We start from the raw sequence: 20,267 nt of genomic DNA on the forward strand, positions 1-20,267 counted from the left end.
GCAGGGGTCTGGCCTCCCAGTCCCTCGCAGGGGATGAAGGGCAGCAGCTCACACGCGCCACCCCAAGCGGCTGCTCCTAGGCTCCGGCACCCTGGGACAGGGCAGGGTGGGGGGCAACCCTGACTGCCAGCGGTGCCACCTGCACAGGGCACCACTGAGCCCAGCTGGGGCTGCTGGTAGCCATCCCTCACCGGGCCGCTGCAAAGAGAGCCGGACGCAGGCCACAGCAAAGACGTTTACTGTGAACACACACTCACGGCAACACAGCACGGAGATCTTTGGGTACAGCTTCACCAGAGAGCACGAGTCCTACAGACACAGACCCACCAGCACCAGACACAGGGGTGCACGGGCGGGCGCTGGAGCCGGCGGCTGGAGAGGCCCCACCGCAGCCCCGGCCTCCCCGCAGTGCCCCGCGTACACATAAATATATATTAATAGACTTTTGCTCTATGTACAATAGATTTCTCCTCATTGGTTTCTCACTAACAAACCCTGATTTGTTCAGCAGCAGCCTCAGCTCCCGGCACACAGGCGGTCCGAGTGCGAGCGCTGGCCCATCCTGGCACGGGACGGACCCGTATTCCCTGCACCCCTTGCCGCCCAGCCCAGGTCGGCCGGAGGCGCTGCCCTGAGCCCAGCCTGCGCTCTGCCGGCTCTTCCCCAGCAGCAAAGGGGAGCAGCAGCATCAGCAGCAGAGTCCTACACCAGGCCGTCGCCAGCCGGCTCTGCTCCCACTCGCCCCACGTGCGCAGCCAGGCCAGCCACCAAACACCCACACCGCCCGGCAGAGCTGGGAGCCCGGACCCCACTGCCGGTGCTGGCAGCTGCCTCCCTGGGCCTGCTGTGGCAGCTGGCACAAACACTGGCTCTGCATGCGTGGCTGCAGCTTGTGGCTGTCGCAACACCGGTGCCTGCCGCAGCCCAGCCCCTCTGCGGAGCCGGGGGCTAAGCCAGCTCCTGCCTTCATCCTCTCCCCCCAGCAGCTGCAGCCCCCTGCCCCCACCTCTGCTGCGCCAGGACCCAGCTCTGCCCAGCACCAGCGTGTCCCGCTCCCCGCCGACCCTCTGCCAGGCCTGGGGCTGTTTCCCAGCTAGGGGCCGGGGCGGTCCTGGTCAGCCAGCAAGGAGCAGACTCCGGCATCCTCGTCCCGTGCGTGATGCATGGGCCAGGCTCAGGGTGCTGGGGCTGGGCCCGTGGCAGGAGAGACGTGGCGACCGGCTGTGTGCGGCGCTGACTGCGGTTCATGCACCTCGCTGGCCTGGAGGAAGCGGCTAGTTGTGCACGTCCTGAGGAGGGGGCTGCGACGCCGTGTCCTCAGCCGGGGGGCCAGGCCCAGTGCTGTCCCCTTCTGACTCCTCGTTGCGTGATGCCAGCGTCTCCTCCGGGGCCGGCTTCCCCGCTTCGGCCAGCTCCAGCACCTCCCCGGCAGGCTCTGCCTCCCCCCATGCCACTGCCCCCTCCACCTGCTCGGGGGCCTGCTCTTCACCAGGCTCCGCCAGCTCCCCGGCGAGTCCTGCCTCAGGCCCCCCAGCCTCACCCTCCGGCCCAGGCTCCCCCTCTACCTGGGGCTCGGGGGGCTCCCCTTCTCCCTCGCTCTGGCCCAGCCCCGGGGCCTCCCCCTCACCCGGTGCAGGGGCCTGGCCGCTCAGCCTCTCCTCGCCCGGTGCAGGGGCCTGGCCGCTCAGCCTCTCCTCGCTCCTCTGGGGGCTGATGGACGGCTTCTCGGTGAAGCTGAAGCGCGCGTAGTTCTCCATGGAGGCCGGGGAGGAGGGGCCGGCGCTGGAGACCGTGCTGGAGGGGCCGCTGCTGTCTGCAAAGCAACCCCGAGACTCAGCCCCCCGGGCCTAACCCTGAGCCCCAGCCGTGCTGCAGAGGGGCGCTGCCAGGTCCCGGGGAGCTGGGTCCCAGGGATGCTAACCCCAAGTGGGGCCTGGGGCTGTTCTGGGGGTCGCAGGCACGACAACCCCAACCCTGTTGCCAGCACAGGTAACGGAGCACATGGCCTCAGCCCGCGGCTCCCACCACCCGCACCCTGCCTTGGGGAGTAGTGCCACCCGTGCAAGGGCCAGGCAGGCTGCACGAGCACTGATGCCACCCACGGCACAGGTGGGGTTGGGGCTTGCAGTTCAGTCCTTGCCCCCATGGTCACTGGCCTCAGCCCACGAGGAGGCAGCTGCAACACCTCCCTGGCACAGGAGACTGCCTGCATCCCATGGGGACCTGGTTCCCGCCGTGGGCAGCCACAACACCAGGGCAGGGCAAGGCAGGAGGGAATGGGGCGCAGGGCCCCCATGTCCGGCCTGTCCTGGAAGCTGGATAAGGCCACAAACTCCAGGCAAAGATGCCCAGGCCCTCTCCAGCTCAGGAGCGGGGCCTGCCTCTAGGGCCAACGTGGGGAGGCTGCCCCCAGGCTGGTGCTGAATGCCCGTGGGTGGAGCCCGAGGGACCTTCCTGCAGCCAGACCTGCCTCTGCCTCGTGCTCCGGCTGCCCCTCCCCAACCTTCAGCCATTCCCCCCACAGCCCCCAGGCCCTCTGCCAAGACACTCACACCACGGCGGCTTGTCCGAGCGCGGGCGCAGCGGCAGGGCAGACGCCGAGAGGATCCTCTGTGACAGGAACGGGTCCCCAGGCGCCGGGGTCCCCATCATGGAGTCGAAAAGGGCTGCCGCACGAGGGGGCTACTTCAGGCGTGGCTGGCCCTGGTGCCCCCCAGCCGCATGCAAGCGCTGCCCCGGGCATGCGGTCACGGAGCCGCTGGCCAGGCCAAGGGCAGCGTGTTTCCTGGCAGCTGCAGGCTCCCCGTGGTGGAGCCGGAGTCGATTCCCCACTTTGCACAGCCTGGCTTGCAGTCATGGCTCGGGACAGCGATGGATCCCCACGGCTACCCCTCCCGCCCCCAGCCCAGGCTGGCTCTGGGCCGGCATCCTCCTGGATGTGCCCAGCTTGCCCATCTCTGCCAGCACTTGAGGCGTGCCAGGCGGCACGGACCTTCCCGCCCCGCAGGTCGCTAGCCCGCCCGTGCCCACGGTACCTGAAGAGGAGCGTGCGTGCGAGACACTGCAGCTGCGGCACAGCGCTGTCAGGAACGCGTTGACCTGTCGCAGCGAGAGGGAGTTGTGCAGCGTCTCCAGCGGGTAGATGGTGGGGACCATGGAGCAGCCTTCGAAACCTGCCGGGAATGCAAGTGGAGGCTGAGTGACGCTGGCCCTGGCAGGGCAGGACCAGGGCCCCCCTCCAGCCCCAATGTCCCCAGCCCGGCGGGCCAGGCCCCCTCTCCAGCCCAGTGCTCACCGCAGCTAGGCCAGGGAGATGCCACTGGCAGGCACATGCAGGAGTGGGCGGAGGATGCATGGCACTGGGCAGGAAGCGCATAGGCCATGCAGCCCTGTTGGGACTAGCCTTGGTCAGGGCAGGCCCGGGCTGGAGAGGGGCTCCCGCTCGCGTCCGAGGAGGGCTGGCTGCTGCATGCACGAGGGAGGCAGGGAGCCCTGCCCCGGAGGCTGCTCTCGTGGCCATCCTGCCCTTCCACCCAGCCCTCAGAAGCCCCCAGGCCACAGCGGCCAGGAGCGAGGGGGCTCCCGGCTCAGAGCTCAGCTGAGATCCCCAAGAGCCGACAGCCCTGCAGCAGGCAGCCTCCACCCACGGCTCCCGCGTGGAGCTGCCGGGGCAGCTGCCACGTTCCTATGGCTCCGGGCAGCCACCTGGCCTCCAAGCCACCCCTGCCACGCTGCCTTCCTCCGCTCCTAGGCAGCACCCCCACGACGCTGCGGCACAGGCCCAGGGCCCCTCAGGCGACTCCTGCCTCAACACCTGCTCCCACTGCCCGGTTCTGCTCTCGCTCGCAGAGAGGATCACGTCTGCGGCAGTGGCCGGCCCGACAGGAACTCTCCAGCATCCCCGGGAGCCTGTGCCACACTGGTGCCGCCCGCCAGGGCAAGGCGCTGGCATATGGTGCAGCTGGAGGGGGAGGCGTGCCCTGCCCAGAGCTCCTGCATGCTGCCCCACGGGCACGCTGCAGCACAACACGAGCAGAGACACAAGGAGGCAGACAGGAGACCCCGTCCCTAGTCCCTGCCCCGCAGAGCTCGCGTCCGGCCCAAGCGGGGCTAGCAGCACGGCAGGGAGGGGCAGAGCTTGCACGTGGCAGGCGCTCAGCAATGGTTACGGACGAGCGGGGTGGACAGATGCTCGCTGTGACCCATGCAGGCATCGTGGCGGCGGATGCAGGTGGAGAGGGGAGGGCAGGCAGCACAAGCCACGTCTATGTGCAGTGGCGGAGGAGGAGGCAGAGATGACCGTGGCAGCAGCTGGTGGATGGTGCCTGGATTCGTGCAGGGGCAAGTGCAGCTCAGCTACGGGCCCGAGGGGAGGGCAAGCACGACCCCGACCCTGGAGAAGGGAGGGAGGCAGCACGGGCCCAGGCCAGGCCGGGCACGGACAGCAAAAGTGCATGACACTCGCAGCCAAAGCTGGCCCAGCCGAGGGGCCCTCATGTCCCTGGCCCTCAGGAGCACGTGGCTGGAAAGGGCCGCAGACCAGCAAGGGGAACAGCTCCGTCCTCCTTGCGGGACTGCGCCCTGCTCTTGCCTGAACTGCAGTGTGTGGGGCGCGCTGGTCCCCACCAGGCCCCGGCCAGGACAGAGGGGTACTCTGCCAGGAGAGAACTGAGTACCCGTCGTTAGCACAAGCCCTCGTCATGACCTGTAGCACCTGCAGCCCAGCCAGTGACTGGGTGCTGCCGTGGTACCAACACGCAGGACAAGGAGCCTGCGACCCCAGGGCAGGCACAGGGAGCCAATGATGCGGCGGAGCCCAGCAATGGCGTTTCACATGCCCCGTGCTGCAGGCGCCATGCAGAGGAGCATTCACACGTGCTCCCGGGCAGCGCCTGGTGGCAGGGTCTGCATATGCGGATCTACGGACCGGGAACCAGACCAAGAACCCGGCTCACCCTGTGTGGGGGCCACGCGATAGCTGCCCTTCCCAGCTCACGTGGGCAGCATCAACGCCCTGTGCCGCCAGCCCCAGCAGCATGGGGAGGCCAGGCTCTGGCGCTGAGCGCTGCCCCAGCCAGGGGACCAGCCCACAGCACCCACCGGCAGACACGCTGTATGCAGGGAGGGTGGCTGGGGGGGACTTCACGCCGTTTGTGACACCCCAGAGCAAGAAAAGAGTGCAGCCACCATGCCAAGCTTGGAGGCAACAGGAAGGAAACCCCCAGAGCTGCCAGGCTGCAGAGGTTATCAACGGGAAAGCCCTGCCAGGAGCCAGAGGATCCCCCACTCCCGTCACGGTGCCGTGCATGTCGTGCCTGCTGCTGCGCCATCTGCCAGCCACCACTTAGCAAGAGCCCCACGGTCCTCCACAGCCACAGCTTTGAGCCCTGTGGGCCAGGCAACATCTCACCGAGCCCGAGCGCGTGTCAATGCTCCCCGCCCCGATGCCCCTCCTGCCCCAGACTCCTTTCCTGCTGCCAGCGTGCAGGCACAGCTGCTGCGAGCACGGTGCCTCACGGGCCAGGCTGCCTGGCCGCCGATGGCCCTGACGTACCACGGAGTGGGGCTGGGGCCCTGCCAGGCACTGCGCTCAGAGCCCGAGGGGTGCGTGCAGCCCCGGGGTGGCAGCAGCAGCCCCGAGCATCCAGCACAGAGCCCCGAGGGAACAGCCCCACCTGCGCCAGCCCTGCCCCAAAGGAAGGGAACTGGGGCAACTCCTGAGAAGCAGGGACATGGGTTCATTAGGGGCAGGTCTTGACAAACCAACCTGGTGGCTTTCTATGACCAGGTCCAAGTCCTTGGATGCAGGTGTCGCAGTGGATATAGTCTTTCTGGACTTCAGGAAGGCCTTCAACACAGTCTCTCACCCTATTCTCAGTAAGAAACTAGGAGACAGTGGTGTTGATGCCTACATGGTCAGATGGGTCACTAACTGGCTGGAGGGCCGCACCCAGAGAGTGGTGGTGGATGGGTCTTATTTGACCTTGGAGGGCTGTGGGCAGTGGGGTCCCCCAGGGCTCGGTCCTTGGACCTGCACTGTTCAACATCTTCATCAGCGACTTGGACGAGGGGGTAGAAAGCACCCTGTTCAATTCGCGGATGACACTAAGATGTGGGGGGAAGTGGGCACGCTAGAAGGGAGGAACAGGCTGCAATTGGCCCTGGACAGGTTACAGGGTGGGCGGATGAGAACAGGATGGATTCAACACTGACAAGTGCAAGGTGCTGCACCTGGGGAGGAAGAACCAGCGGCAGACCTACAGGCTGGGGAACTCCCTTCTCATCAGCGCAGAGGCAGAAAAGGATCTTGGAGTCATTACTGATGCCAAAATGAACATGGGCCGACAGTGTGGGGACGCGGTCAGGAAGGCCAACCACACCTTGTCGTGCATCCACAGGTGCATCTCGAGCAGGGCCAGGGAGGTGATTCTCCCCCTCTACGCGACACTGGTCAGGCCGCAGCTGGAGTACCGCGTCCAGTTCTGGGCGCCGCACTTCAGGAGGGATGTGGACAGCATGGAGAGGGTCCAGAGGAGGCCACCCGCATGATCCGGGGGCAGCAGGGCAGGCCCCACGAGGAGAGGCGACGGGACCTGAACCTGTTCAGCCTCCACAAGAGAAGGCTGAGGGGGATCTAGTGGCCATTTACAAACTAGTCAGGGGGGACCAGCAGGCACTGGGGGCGTCCCTGTTCCCCCGAGCACTACTGGGAGTTACAAGAAACAACGGACACAAGCTGGCGGGGGGTAGGTTCAGACTAGACATCAGGAGGCGCTGCTTCACTGTCAGGGCCGCTAGGATCTGGAACAAAATTCCAAGAGAAGTGGTGCTGGCTCCTACCCTGGGGGGCTTTAGAAGGAGGCTGGATGAACACCTTGCTAGGGTCGTTTGACCCCAGTGCTCTTTCCTGCCAGGGCAGGGGGTCGGACTAGCTGACCTCCTCAGGTCCCTTCTGACCCGACCAACTATGAAACTATGAGACATGCCTAGGACAGCCCTGGGTGCTGCACCCTGGCCAGGTGGAAACACCGGATGGCAGGGCCAGCTCCTGCTCTCTCCCGCATCTCCCCTGCCCCGAAACGCACGAGTCCATGAGCAGCACCCCTGGAGCAGGCTCGCCCTGATGCGCCAATGACTGCGGTGATGGGGAGTCTGGTGGGGCGGCACTGCTGGAAGTGGGCCTTGTTTACCCAAATGGGCAGCAGCATGCGCAGGCCTGCCTTGGGGCAGGAAACCCCCTGAAGGGGAAGAGCCGGCTGCCACTCAGGGGCCGCGAGCCAGCCGCACCAAGGTACCTGGGGCTCAGGGAGGGACTGGGCTGGAGCCAGGCTCACAGGGATGCCTGCCATCCTTGGGAATGGCTTCAGCCCACGGCCAAGAGCCTCGGCTATGGGGCCAGCTGGATGTCAGAGCTGGTACCCCACAGCCCCTGAGAGAGCAGGCCGCAGCACCGGGAAGTGTGGAAATGCGCACGGCAGCGATGCCCTGGGTGGGCAGGCACAATACTGCTGTCGGCTTGGCCGACACCTGCTGACCTCCAATCCTGGGGCCAAGGAAAGTCCGAGGAAAGCCTCTGGGAACTGTAGAAGGAAAGCAAGTGCTTGCTCCCTGCACCCGCCGACGTGCTGGGTGAGCAGTGCGACAGGGCCGCTGGACGTGGGAGACAGCGTCTGCCAGACAGCAACCTGGCAACAAATGCAGCACCAGCCCAGTGCACAGCCTCTCCTCTGGCCAGACAGCTGTGCAGTCACTCCTGCATGGGGCGTTTCAGGACAAGTGCCTGCACTGGGAAGCACTAGCGCCTGCAGCTGGTGACCGTGCTCCCCAAAGGCAGACTGCCCTGGTGCACGGAGCGCACCCACCCTGCTGCGGGGCCCCGAGATGGCAGCAGGCTGTTGGAAGGGTGCTGCGAGGCCCGTGTGCTGATGCATCCTGGTCTCACTGGAGCAGAGACGATGGCTCTTCCCCACTGCAGACGTGCGAAGGGGCTGAGGAAGTCGGCACAGGTGCTGGCAGATCCTGAGGTCAGGAGCCCACCAGACTTCTCTCCCTGTCTGAGCAAGGTCAACAAGCCCCTAGGAAAGTCTTTTTATTCCAGCTGGTCCATGGATCTGAACCGGCACTGGCACTGGCTCCAGTCCTACGCTGCAGCTGCACTGGTGCGAGTGGATCTGCTGCTCAGCTGGGCTGAGTCCACGCTAATGCCGCCACGCTGCCTGCAGGATTGCAGCCAGTTTATCCAGAGTGGGCTGTGCAGGGCCATGTCGTGCAGCTTGGACCTGTGACCACCCAAGGGCCCAGAAGCTGGAGACAAGTTATCATCAACCTCCCTTGGCTGGCTTGCGGGTCCGTGCGCAGACTGAGCCCTGTCCAAAACCCCTCAGGCTCCCTGACAGGCTGCAGCTGCTGCGACCGACACGGCTCCCACCGCTCCGTTCTCCATGCAGGGATGAATGCCTTCTCCTGGCACAGTCCCAAGTGGAGCAGAGGAGGGCTCTGATGTGCGCTGTATGCTACCTTGGACACGAGCTCCTGACAGCCCGTCAGCCAGACGGGGACCTCTGCTCTGCCCGCGCAGGTTGCCACTGCAGCATGGCACCGCTGTGCAAGTACTCCAAGTGCTGCTGACAGGCCACGAGGGAGCCCAGAGCTGGTGCAGAGGGGTCCCGGTGCCGCCTTCCCTGGACCAGGCTGGTCGCTATCTGCAACTCCCATCCGGGTCAGGAGTCATGTGCCAACCACGCAGCCGTGGGGATGGGGTGATGGCAGGCAGAGACCCGAGGCAGGTCATCAGTCCTCTGGAGCCCTGGGATAGGCCAAAGCCCTCGTCCCTTCCTGCCCAAAACATTTTGCGGATGAGAGCGGCTCTTGGACTGCCCCGAGCCGACAGCAACGGGGCTCCTTGCTTTGACAGGACATGCAGGCGAGGGTTTCTGCTGCCCTTTGATCTGCTGCAGCAGGACTGCGGTGATGGTGAGGAGGGGGCAGGCTGCCCCAGCGGGAGGGAAGGGGACGGTCACAGCAGGCAGGCCCTCTGCACGCTCGCCTCTCTTTTGTCCGTCTCATCCCAGCAACACCCGAGAGCAGCCGGAGGCGACTGCTTTGAGTCCTCATTTCTCCCTCCCTGACTGACTGGTTGCTTGCACTGTTCAGATCTGATCACAGCCTGCTGTGCTCGTTCTGTATGTGAATCCCCATGGAGATCTGCACAGATGGCTGTCACCACCCGGGGAGCGTGAGTATCTTTAGCCACTGGGGCACCAGCCATGGCACAATACTGAAGTAATTTTCCAGACCAGATTTTCTGACACTTGGCGTTTTTGAACGAGAACGTTCTCACTTTGGGTGTGAAACTCCCTAGCTCAAACCACTAGCATGCTAATGAAGAGCTTTAAACCATCAGAGATGCATTTACAAATCACACGAGTGCACGACTCTTGCTCTGGAATTTCCTTTGTTTTACACACCCATGCGCGCGCTTTCCCGCATGATAGGAGCGTAGCACAGAAAACGATTAGTAAGGCTGGGAGCAGGGAAAATGGATTGGGCAAAACCCCTGCACACAGCAAGCCAGGCACTGCTGAGCCATTCAGGCCTGGTGCAGGCCTAGGCCGGGCGACGCTTCCAAGCACGCTTCTGCCATGGGCTCCTGCGCCAGTCCTGCTCTGGGGGACTTGCGAGACCTGCATTTCCACGCATGTGATGCAGATGATCCTGCCACGGGGCTGGGCCAGGGCTGCCCCAGCGCCCTCAATGTAACACCTGGGGGATCGGGCTGAGCGCTGGGCCTAGGGAGAAGGAGCAAGAGGAGCAAGTTCTCCAGGTGGGACGATGCTCATCCCGGCTTTGAGCCCGTCCCTCTGCTCCCCCTTCCCTTCGGCGGTCCTGCCTCTCCTTAGCTGTCGCTAGGAGACCAAGGACGGATCCGGTCACAGCTGCACAGCAGCAGCCTCTGCGAGCTGCTGGATGATGGCGAGAGCTGGGCAGGGGGACACAGACTGCAGAGGGGGATTCTCCTCCTCCAGCAGCAACAGCCCTGGAGCCGGCTTCGCTGAACCGGCCCACAGCTGCCCCCTCCTGCGGCCGAAGCAGCAGCCAACCCATGCAGCACAGCACGCTTCAGAAGCCGCATGCGCCAGGCAGGTCTCAGGAGCAGGCTGACCCCCAGAGCCACCAGGAGCGTGTCCCCGAGAATGCCACGTGCTCCGAGGCCGAGAAACCTTGGGGGGGCCAGGGCGAGCTGGAAGCCCTCGTGGCCCTGGGCTTTGGCATGGAGATGCCCAGCTGCTCCCCCCAGCAAGGTGCCTCGGGGGCAGGGCAGAGGCCATGCAACACAGAGCTCTTGGCCCACTGCCCCCGGGAAGAAGCATAAACACCATGAGCACCTCACTCCCCCTGTGCCTATAGCAGGGTCCTCCTGCTGCCGTGCCAGCCTCATGCTACAGCTCCCAAGTTGCCAGCCTTTCCAACAGCTGGCACCCACCTTCCCTCCTCCTGCATTAACCCGGGGACCAGGGGAGCGCACCTCTGGAGACGGGGCACGGGCAGGCATGTCGGGCTCCAAGCAGCATCTCAGATAGATGAGCGTGCCCCCGCAGAGGGGAGCACAGCCCACTCTGGCTGGAAGGAGGCAGCAACGCATGACGCCAGGAATGAACACAGCCAGGGCAGCCCGCACGGGAAGGGTCCAGACCTGCCTGGCTGCAGCAGCGCATGCGCCTCCCTGCAGCGCCAGCCCACAGGCTTGAGAGATGCCAGGGGTGAGTGCTCCGACAGGGTGAGTGCTTCTCGCTTCAGAGAGCAAAGCACGCGGCACATTCCCAAGCAGACAGCGCCAGGCAGCGGTGGCGGCAGCGTGCAGTACCGTAGAGGCACTCCACGTCCTCCTGGCCCGAGATCAGCCAGCTCCGGAAGAGGCGCAGGTGGTAGGAGCACTGGTGGAGGTGGTGGGCCAGCGCGGCATCCAGGGACAGGCTCCGGCTCATGGCATAGTCGGAGGAAAAGCGGCGCAGCAGCTGGGCCACTTGGCAGGGCTCGAGCTCATCTGGAGGAGAGGGGGCCACAGAGTGAGGGGGAGAAGCGGTGAGGAGGGCAGAGGAGGCGAGGGGGAGCCAAGCCCCAGTTCAAGCAGCCCTCCAGACGCTGTCCACCAAGTAGTGCCCACCCGCCGTCAGCCCAGACCTGTCAGGAGGTCACACGTGCCCCCACAACACACCCGGAGCCTCCAGCCACCGGGGCTGTGCGGTGGGACTGACCCCCGCGTGCGGGACCCGCTGCCAGCACCTGCCCCACCCCGTGCGCCGAGGGAGTCAGGCAGGTTCTCTCCCCAGAACAAACGAGCCCCAGAAGTGCGTTTGTGCAGACCAGGCCCAGGTTGGGCTACAGATCATGGAGGCAGCCCTGAGGCCAGGGCTGCCGCTGCCACGGAGCTGAGACTCACGTCCAGCCTCGCGGGCCAGAGCCCTGAGCAACAAGTCCCCCCGTGCCACCCAAAGGAGCGAGGAGCTACAGGCCGGGAGCAGAGGAGGCCGGGAAAACTGAGCCAGGCTCCGCTCAGAAGAGACGGCGCAGGGGCTCTGCAAACGCCGAGGCCTCAGCCAGTTACAGTCACTTGAGGGCATGAGAGTGCTGAGCTCTCTGGACACGAGGGACACGCCAGCACTGCCCTGGCCCCTCGTGCTGCTCTTGTGCGTGCCCTGTAGGCAGGCAGCAGAGAGCCCAGCCCTGTCCCTTCATGCACCAAAGCACATGGGACCCTTTCTGGCCTGCGAGCTTCAGGCCAGATGGGACATATGCTGCTGCCACCCGGGGAGCAAGTCACACGTTGGTCCCGTTTCCTGCCCGTGACACATGGGAGAGCCAAGGCAGATCTTTGGGAGGAGAGGCAGCAGCCCAGGTCCAGCACAGATCCCCAGGGGCCTGCTCTGCCTGCACGCGAGAGCATGATCCTTCTGTGCACACAACCCTGCCATGTCCTCACAGCCCACTTCCAGCGATCACAGCGAGTGGCACGGAACGAGACACGGTCCCAGCTGGCAGCTCCTCCACAGCTCAGGGGACACCCACCCTTCTGCGATGCCTCCTGGGAGACACGCAGACCCCAGAGCCAACCCTGCATCCCTCACTCCAGCCTCTGCTTTTTTCTGACCTTAGCTTTACCCTCCAGACTGCAGGGTGGGATTTCCTCCTGTTTACTGAGCACGAAGATCCAGGATGAAGGGAAAAGAAACTGCCCAGCCTGCATGTAACGGAAGGACTTGCACTGATGCCTACAGTCCAGCCCTGCCCCTGCCAGCAGTGGGAGGAAGAGGGAATGGCTACAAGCAGTAGCTGGGCACCAAACCTTTTCTGAACATTGGGTGGACAGCACCTCCCAAGCTGGTGGACAGGGCAAGGCACAGCCGCCTGTCCTCGCTGCCAGAGGCATGGGCTCGGGCACCAGGTTAGTAGCTACATGAAGCAGAGATGCAGGAGCATGAGAAGTCACATCAGACACACACCCTCCCCTTGATGGCTGCTGGCCTGGGGGCAGCGGAGCAAGCTGTGCCACGCTCCCGGCCCTCAGTCGTACCTGCCTCCTCCTGGGGGCGAGCCCATGGGGCCCAGACAGAATAAGGGAGGGACAAGGCCCTTCAGGGCCTGGCACATCCCAGAGCCCCACACTACTGGGGCCGGTGTGTGTGCGTGATTAAAAGTGAGCTCCTCCAGCCTGGGCCCTGTGAGCGGGGGTGCGTGTGCCAAGGCAAGGCCAGCTCACCCTTGGGGGGCAGTGGGTGGTCAACTCCAGGACACAGCCATGCTGGCAGGAGCCAGCGTGGCCAGGGCCCCCATGCTGGGGAAGTGTGCTGCGCACACGTGCCCAACACGTCTGTGGCTTCCTTACTGTTTTCCCTGCCACAGGTGCCCGCTAGGAGTGAGGGATCCAGCGCCACCATCCATGTTTCGTGCACTGGGCCCTCCTGACCTCCAAAAGACTCGCTCCCCCGACTGCGCCCACCGCAGACAGGGCAGCCTCACCCGCCGCTGTCCAGACACAGCCAGGCTGCTGCAGCAGATGCCGCAAACCTGCAGCACAGCGTCCGCCATGACATGAGGCAGAAACCTCTCTCCTTCTTGGCGAGCACAGGGCAAGGTCCTGATGCCAGCACAGAGCTCGGAGCGCCGCAGGAACCTGCTCCTGCTTGGCTGCAGGAGCCACAGTGCTGGCTTCCCGTCAGGCAGGGCACGGCTCCTGCCTCCCCCCAGCCCCTCGGGACGGTTACACAAAGGATGAGTGAGCGAGTTAGTCACAGCGAGGCAATGGGGAAGGTGAGACACAGTCGGACACCAGACACAGACGCGCAGAGAACACGAGAAGGCCGGAGGGAGGGGGACACCAAAGGAGACGTGCAGAGACTGAGACGTGCAGATGGGTTAGAAGTGTGAGGGAACGTCAAATCAAGGAAGCACACGTACCATTAGTCGGATGCTTTGCAAACGACACAGAAAATCGTTTTACGGCTGGCATAGACAAGAGCTCTGAGGAAATAAAAACACATCGTCTCAGTTAACGGCCTCCTCGGGATGCCCCGAGCCTCCGCATGCTTCCAGCTCGCTCCTGGCTAACCCGCCACTGGCCTGAGCCCATCTGCTCCCCAGACGTGTTGCTGCGCCTCGTGTCTGCATCTCTTGATGGAGCCCGGAAGGCCCTCCCCTCCCACCCATGCCTAGCCCCGAGGGTGCCTCGCCTCACCCTGGCATCCGGGGGAGTAGGGCGTGCTCGCCCAGGCAGGCACGATGCCACAGGAGGAAGCAAAGCACACCACTGCCCAGCTGCTCCACACTTCCTGGGGACAGGGGAGTCCCCAAGAGACTGTTTCCCCGCAGCCACCGAGAGCCCAGTGGGAAGCCGCAGCCCCAGACACAACCCTCTGCCTGGGCTAAGCAGAGCACCTAGGACTTGAATGCGACAGTCAGATTGACAGAGACCAGGATGAGTCTGGACACAGTCCCGCTGCTGCCATGGCCACATAGGGGGTCTGGCCACTTGCCTTGGCCCCGGCGCTGCTGCTTGGGGCACGGGCCAGGCCCCGCTGGGCCCTGCTCTGCACGAGTTACGCAGTGAGAGACATGAGCAGACTCAAGCGTGGAATGGGACAAAGGGCTGGGCTCTCAGGACACGTCTCCCACTTCCATAGCCTACCGGCCAGGCCCAAACCCCCCAGACGGTTCAGGCTGCCCTTCAGAGGCGACAGGGCAGGGTGGCTCGGATCAGGCTGAGAAAGCAGGCGATGGGCCCCAGCTGGGTTCGGTGCAGCCCACCGGTCAGACTTCCCGGGGCTTGGGAATTCATGGCTCTCACGCATTTCTTTCATGCTTCCATTGCCCCCCATGGCCTCCCCCCATCGGGGGTCCCAACGCAGGGGCAGCCCTCCAGGTGCCTCCGGGCACGGGTGTGCGCTGCTGCAGGCCAGGCATGCTCAGGGCCTGCAGTCACGACAACATGTTCTAAGACTCGGCTACGTTTCTGCACCTCTCGCTGTACCGACGACCCTGGAGCCTGAGGTCCTCCACCTGGTCCTGACAGGGCAGCAACAAAACAAGCTGATGTTACCGCTGCTGGACCCTCTCTACCCCAAGTCAGCCATGAGAGGAGAATTTGGTCTCGTGCCTCAGTCAGCCCCTGAGCTCCCGGCCGAGTGCGGCTGCTACAGCACCAGCAGCCTAACATGGCGGAGCATGAGCCCACCCCGATGTGCGCTGAGGGGGCCAGAGGCAGGCCCGAGGCCAACCACCACCACGAGGGGATGGCACCATCTGTTACTTCCATGCACCAGCTGTGGATTTGTCGTTGTGCAGACAGCCCCACGGCACTCTCCCAGCGCCGGGCACGGAGACATGAGCTGCCACTTTGCAGCGATGCCACCTCTGGCAGAGGGCACGGGCGCAGGGTGCGGCACCGTCACACTGCCCTCGGCTCATGTGCGAGACTCAGTCGCTGGGACAGAGTTGTGCTCTGCAATGCAAGCACTCGTTCTACCAGAACCGTTCCTAGCACTGCTGGGAGCACGCGCCAGGCACAGCTGGCACAACACACCCAAGCACAGTGTAAGCTGCAGCTGGCGTCTCCAGGGCAGGGGACTGCAACCTAGAAACAGCCTAAATACCAGCATATGTGGGTGATTCCTGTGCTGCCTATGTAAGCAAAGTATTCAGCCTGAGCACTTCCCTCTGCTCTGAGCTGCCTCCCCAAGGCACCTTGTGCCTTTGCGTCCTCCTGCCTGGTGCAGAAACCTCCAGCTTCCTCCTGGCCGCCTAGGCAGCACAGGGAGGTGCCAGCAGTATGGAGCAGAGACAGCGCGAAGCAGCCGCCATGCAACAGAGGTACACGACTGTGCAGCTTGTCTGGGAGGACCAGGCGCCCACAAGTCTAATCAGGTAACACCTGCCCCTCCATGTGGACCTGGACCTCCAAAAAGGCGCATGCAGGGGCCTGGCACAGGGATCACACACAGACAGCTGGGAACTGCCCAGGGTCCAGGCTCTTGGCTAACAGCAAGTGGGAAGCTGCCGACTGGTCCTGGCTCCAGCCCTAGCACATGGGGTTAGGGTTGGGAAGCCCTGGGGTGCACTCTGATTGCTGGACTGGATGCATGGCCTCAGGCAGGTCAATTCTGTACCTGCTTCTCCCTAAGGAGTGGTGCTGCCTTTGAGCACTCCAGGAAGAAGGTGACCTGGCATGGCTGCCCGCAGCTTCCCCACCTGCCTGCAACATGGAGCCCCTGCTGCATCCTGCAGTCCAGCTCCCAGCTCGTGCCTCCTGGCCCCAGTGCTGTGGGCACCTGAGGCTGGTGGCTGCTGCCCTCTCCTGCTGTGCAGGGGAACTCCGACAGGCCCCATCCCTGCACTTTCCTTTGCAGTCAGCAGCTACTGGGGGCTACAGAGCAGTTCTTAGGCAGCCGCAGCCGTAGCCACAGTCAATGTGGGGCAGGGACAAGGGGCCAGGGCTCTCTGCGAGCTGGAAACACCCTCTCCACACCAGCTTGACAGCCCAGCCCCTGCCCCTTGCTCCTGTCATTTTGATTCATGTTGTACAGGTGCCTACAAGACCTGGAGCAACCAGCTGCCCTCCAGCCCATCCCAGCACCCTGCACTCCAGGGGCGAAGGGGCAGGGGCAGCCCACCCTGCATCTCAACAGCATGATGTGAACAGGCGCTCTCCACGTGGTGCAACACATCGGCCCCCCGCCAACAGTGCATGGGCCGACGTGGGGGCAAGCCAACGTGCACTCCAGCAGCCTGTTGTGCTGGGCAGTCTTCATGCAGCTTCAGGGGCAAGTCAGTGACAGCAAGGAGCTTGTCATCTCCTCCTGGCATCCCCATCGGCCAAGTGCCACCGCTAGAACACGGGGTGCTCACCGGGTCTCCCATGGGTGCCTCCCCACACCCCCCTCCCCCACACTGCTGTCCTGACCCCACTGCCCCGGTCACCCCACACGCAGGGCAGGCAGCCCCAACCCACGCACAAACTGGAGCAGGACGAGCTGCAGGAGCGGGACTCAGACACGGTTCCATGAGCATGTGGGAATTCCCAGCAGGCCTCTGGCCCGGCCACCTCCAGAGCAGGCAAAGTCCGACTACCAAGAGCAAGGGCTGAGCCCTGCGATCTCGGAGCGGCTGGGGGATTCCCTCCCATTCCCACCAATGCTCAGACAGTCAGGACCGTGCACCCCACACATCCAAGGCAACTGGCACTGGCACGTGCATGGGTGGATGCGTGCCTGTTCAGATCCATGTCCCTGGAGGCCTTGCTAAGCCTTGCCTGGTAACAGCTTAGGGCAGCGAGTCCCCCCCACCGGCTGCACCTGTGTGCAGAGGACACACGTACCGTCTTTGTAGGTCAGGCTGGTGGCAAACTTCTTGCCGTGGCTGCGCGCGTAGTCCTGGAGGTTGGGGGCGCTGGAGGAGCCTCCCAGCACAGTGGTGCTGAACAGCCCGGTGCACTGCGACCCTGGAAAGGCACAGGGCTACATTAGTCACATCTCCATGGCCTGCGCAGGGTGGTGGGAGGCAGGGTATGCACTCCTTCACCAAGGGATGAGCTTTGGGATGGGGCAGCAATCCCCTGCCCCCGGGAGAGCACTGGCAGAAGTTGGCAGTCAGACAGAAGCCTTGGTTGCTGGATGCCCCCTCCCCAGGCTTGGGGCACCTCCCCAGCTGCTTCTAGCAGAAATGCCCAAAGGGGCGGCAGCACCCGAGAGCAAGCAGTGACTAGGGGTCAGCAGCAGGATGGGACCCGTCTATGGGCTGGGCAGGGAGGGGCACCTGCAGCAGGCAGGGGGCTGCTGCGGCCAGCAGTCTCCAACCAGTCCTGCCCAGATGGGGCCTGGCACCCCTCTGCCTTGAGCTGCCTGGATGTTCCCATAGGATGCCAGGGGCACGTCTAACCAGGCCGCTCTCAAGGACCCTTTTCCTCCGGTCACATGCACCAAACCCAGAGCCATGGTGATGCAGTTGCTCCGGGGATACCCTGCTCGCCAGGCCTGGCTCTGGTGTGGTGGAGAGCAGCAGACAGCCCTACCCCCTGCTTTGCCACTGCCTTTGGGTGGGCTCAGTGTGCACACAGCGCCAGGGGGAGGGGGCATGCACAGCAGAACTGGCCTCCCCGGGCCTGGCAGGGCAACCCCTATGCAGGCTCCGAGCAGCTGATGATCTCCAAGCACAGGCTGGGAAGCCTTTGAGAACCAGGACCTGCAGCCCCTTCCCTGCCACAACTCAGGTTTTAGGAGTACGCCTGCATGGAGCAGTGAGGCAATGGCAGCACAGGCAGAGGCATGCGCATGCTCAGCCCAGCCAGTCAGGAGCAGCAGGGGAGTTGCAGGGACATGGCCTTCCTGCTGCTAGTCCAGGACACTGGGCCCTTGCCAGGCACTGCTCCATGTTCCTGGGACCGAGCGGCACCCTCTTGCAGCTGCTAGCTCGCCTCCCAGCAGAGCAGCCAGGCAAGGAGAGCCTGGGCCTCACACCTTCCGAGGCTCCCGCACCCCCAACGTGGGCATTGCTGTGCTAGGGACACCCTTCTGCACCGCTCTGCAGAGCTGCAAGGGTTCTCTGCTTTCCCCCAGTTAACGCTCTTCAACTGCCCAAGATGCCTCCACGCGAGCCTGGCTCAGCTCATGGCCACCGCTCTAGGCTGCATGAAACCCAGAGACCTGCTCCTTCAACGAGTCCCTGAGAGCAGCAAAGCTCCTGTCATCCTGCCAGGTGCCTCCAAGGAAGTTTCTCCAGAAATCCAGTCTGAGATGTCTGTTGTCTGTGGCCAGCACAGTGGCTCTACTCCAGGGCACTGGGCAGTGCCCACCTAGACCATGCTCATGCTGGGACAGTCTGTGTACATGACCCCTGTGAGCCCAGGGAGCAGGATGGTCTGTGGAGGGGGCAGAGAGCTGGGACCTGGGAGGGCAGGGCCCCAGTCCAGCTCCACCTCCATCTCAGGCTCTCTGTGAGCGATCCATAGGTTGTGCGGTTGGAGTTTGCTCAGCTGCTGCCAGCTGGGGGTGCCCAGGCCAAGATCTCCTTGGCTCACAGACAGAAATACTGGGACCTGACACCTGAGATGTAGGAAGCATGAGGCCTCCCCAGGGAGGCCTCCAATGGGGGCTGTCGCTGCTGTGCTCCCACCTGGGCCGGGCTCACAGCCAGTGCCCGCAAGAGTCCTGCCGGGGGGACCCAGGAGGGAGCCCGTGGAGCAGTGCAATGGTAGCTGTGGGCACGATGCTCGGGGTTCTGCACCCGTTAGCCAGCGCTCTGCCCACGCCGGTCTGTGCTGGTACCAATTGTGATGGATGGGCCGCATGTGGAGCCAAGGGCGATGCTTCCCAGGAGAGATGCAGAGCCCCAAGCACTGGGCAGGGGCCTTTGGAGCACAGCGCCAGGCTCTGACCTTGCTTTCTGGTGCAGCAGACAACTCTACCCAGCCAGAAGTCTGGGCGTGCGCTGATAACCCAAGGTTGTCCTGGAGCCACAGTAAAGGGCTAAGCCTGCTGCAAGACTCAGTCTCAGGACAGAGCTCCTCGCTGCCCTCCGACTACACTGGCCTGCACCATAGGGAAGCCTGAAGTTTGAGCTCCCTTCTCCAGCGTGCAGCCACAGGCACACGGAGGGCCAGAGGCACTCAGCTCGGGTCCTGGCATGAGGAATCCTCCGTACAAAAGCTTCCTTGCAACCAGAGTGACCCTTCGTTCAGCTATGCCTGCCAGCCAGTCCTTAAAGGGCCCCGTGTCAAGGGCATGGTTCTGTTTTCATGCTGTATTTTCCAGAAGGATATTCTCTATTGTCCTGCTATCCCCTGCAGGGCATCACTCACCCCACACCAAACCCTTGTCGCTGCTGTTTCACACATCCTGCCAACGGTACAATGACAGGGGTGGAACAGACCCTGCAGAAACTGGCTCATCCAGGGACTGTCAACAGGATCCGCTCCCAGTGCCCGTGTGCCCCAAGCAGGTGGTGCGAGGTTCTCACTGAACAGCAGGATCCCTGACAGCCCTGCTCAGGGGCCTCGCACAACCAAGGTCCTGGGGGAGCAGCAGATACTGCTGCCACTCAGACGTTTGAGGTGGAAGACCTTACAACCACTTGGGCCAGCATGGGGGATCCAGTCAGGTGGAGGGAGAAAGTAGGTCCTGCCATCTGTGTGGCCAGCACCTCTCGGAGAGGATTAGAGAATGTCTGAGAACTAGAACTTCAGCCGCACGGAAACTTGCCCCGATGAAACACACCAACAGGAGGGTCTGAACCAGAAGCTCCGGATGCCCCTGCCTGGCAGATGTTCCAGCCGTGAGGAAGCCATTTGTACAGCAGGGTGGGGCAGTGGCAGGCACTTCTAGCCCACTGCCCTGTAGCTCTGGAGCACAGGGTGGAGGCTAAGGGGGAGTGCTTGTGCAGAAGCCATCTAGACTGGTCTCCTCCTCTCCCGTCAGGGCTTCCAGCATGCTGAGGGGAGAGGAGTCCTGATCGGGGTGCTGTGCCCTCCTCTGCTACTTCCCGCTCTGACAGAGTGACCCTGCATGAACCTGTCGAGCCCTCTGCCAAGTACTGTCAATTGTCACCCTCCCAGGATGATCACACTGTCTGGAACGACACAAATCATTCTGGGAGTGGGTGACGGGCCCAGAATCAATGTGGAGCCGGTGAAGGGACACCTTGAGAAACCGGACATTCTCAAGTCCACGGGCCCAGACGGATTGCACCCGAGGGTCTTGAAGGAGCCGGCAGACATCATTGCA

At 63.8% G+C, this 20,267-nt stretch overlaps 1 protein-coding gene across 9 annotated transcripts in view; it reads right to left on the minus strand.

The window, feature by feature from the left end:
- Positions 1-222: 222 nt before the first annotated feature.
- The window catches only part of PPIP5K1 (diphosphoinositol pentakisphosphate kinase 1), a 65,048-nt gene continuing 45,003 nt past the window's right edge, over positions 223-20,267 (minus strand). For 7 of the 9 annotated variants that reach the window (XM_059714434.1, XM_059714433.1, XM_019496728.2 and 4 more), the window contains 5 exons: positions 16,868-16,990; positions 13,456-13,518; positions 3,036-3,173; positions 2,553-2,666; positions 223-1,813 (listed from right to left, as the gene is read on the minus strand). In XM_059714434.1, the coding sequence (XP_059570417.1) occupies positions 1,275-1,813; positions 2,553-2,666; positions 3,036-3,173; positions 13,456-13,518; positions 16,868-16,990 (977 nt within the window). In that variant the 3' untranslated portion in view covers positions 223-1,274. Of the gene's footprint in view, positions 1,814-2,552; positions 2,667-3,035; positions 3,174-9,437; positions 11,045-13,455; positions 13,519-16,867; positions 16,991-20,267 lie in introns of those variants that run through there. The other 2 variants (XM_019496727.2, XM_059714438.1) reach the window with 2 other exon arrangements.

Source organism: Alligator mississippiensis, chromosome 11 (assembly GCF_030867095.1).
Source record: "Alligator mississippiensis isolate rAllMis1 chromosome 11, rAllMis1, whole genome shotgun sequence".
Taxonomy (NCBI): Eukaryota; Metazoa; Chordata; order Crocodylia; family Alligatoridae; genus Alligator; species Alligator mississippiensis.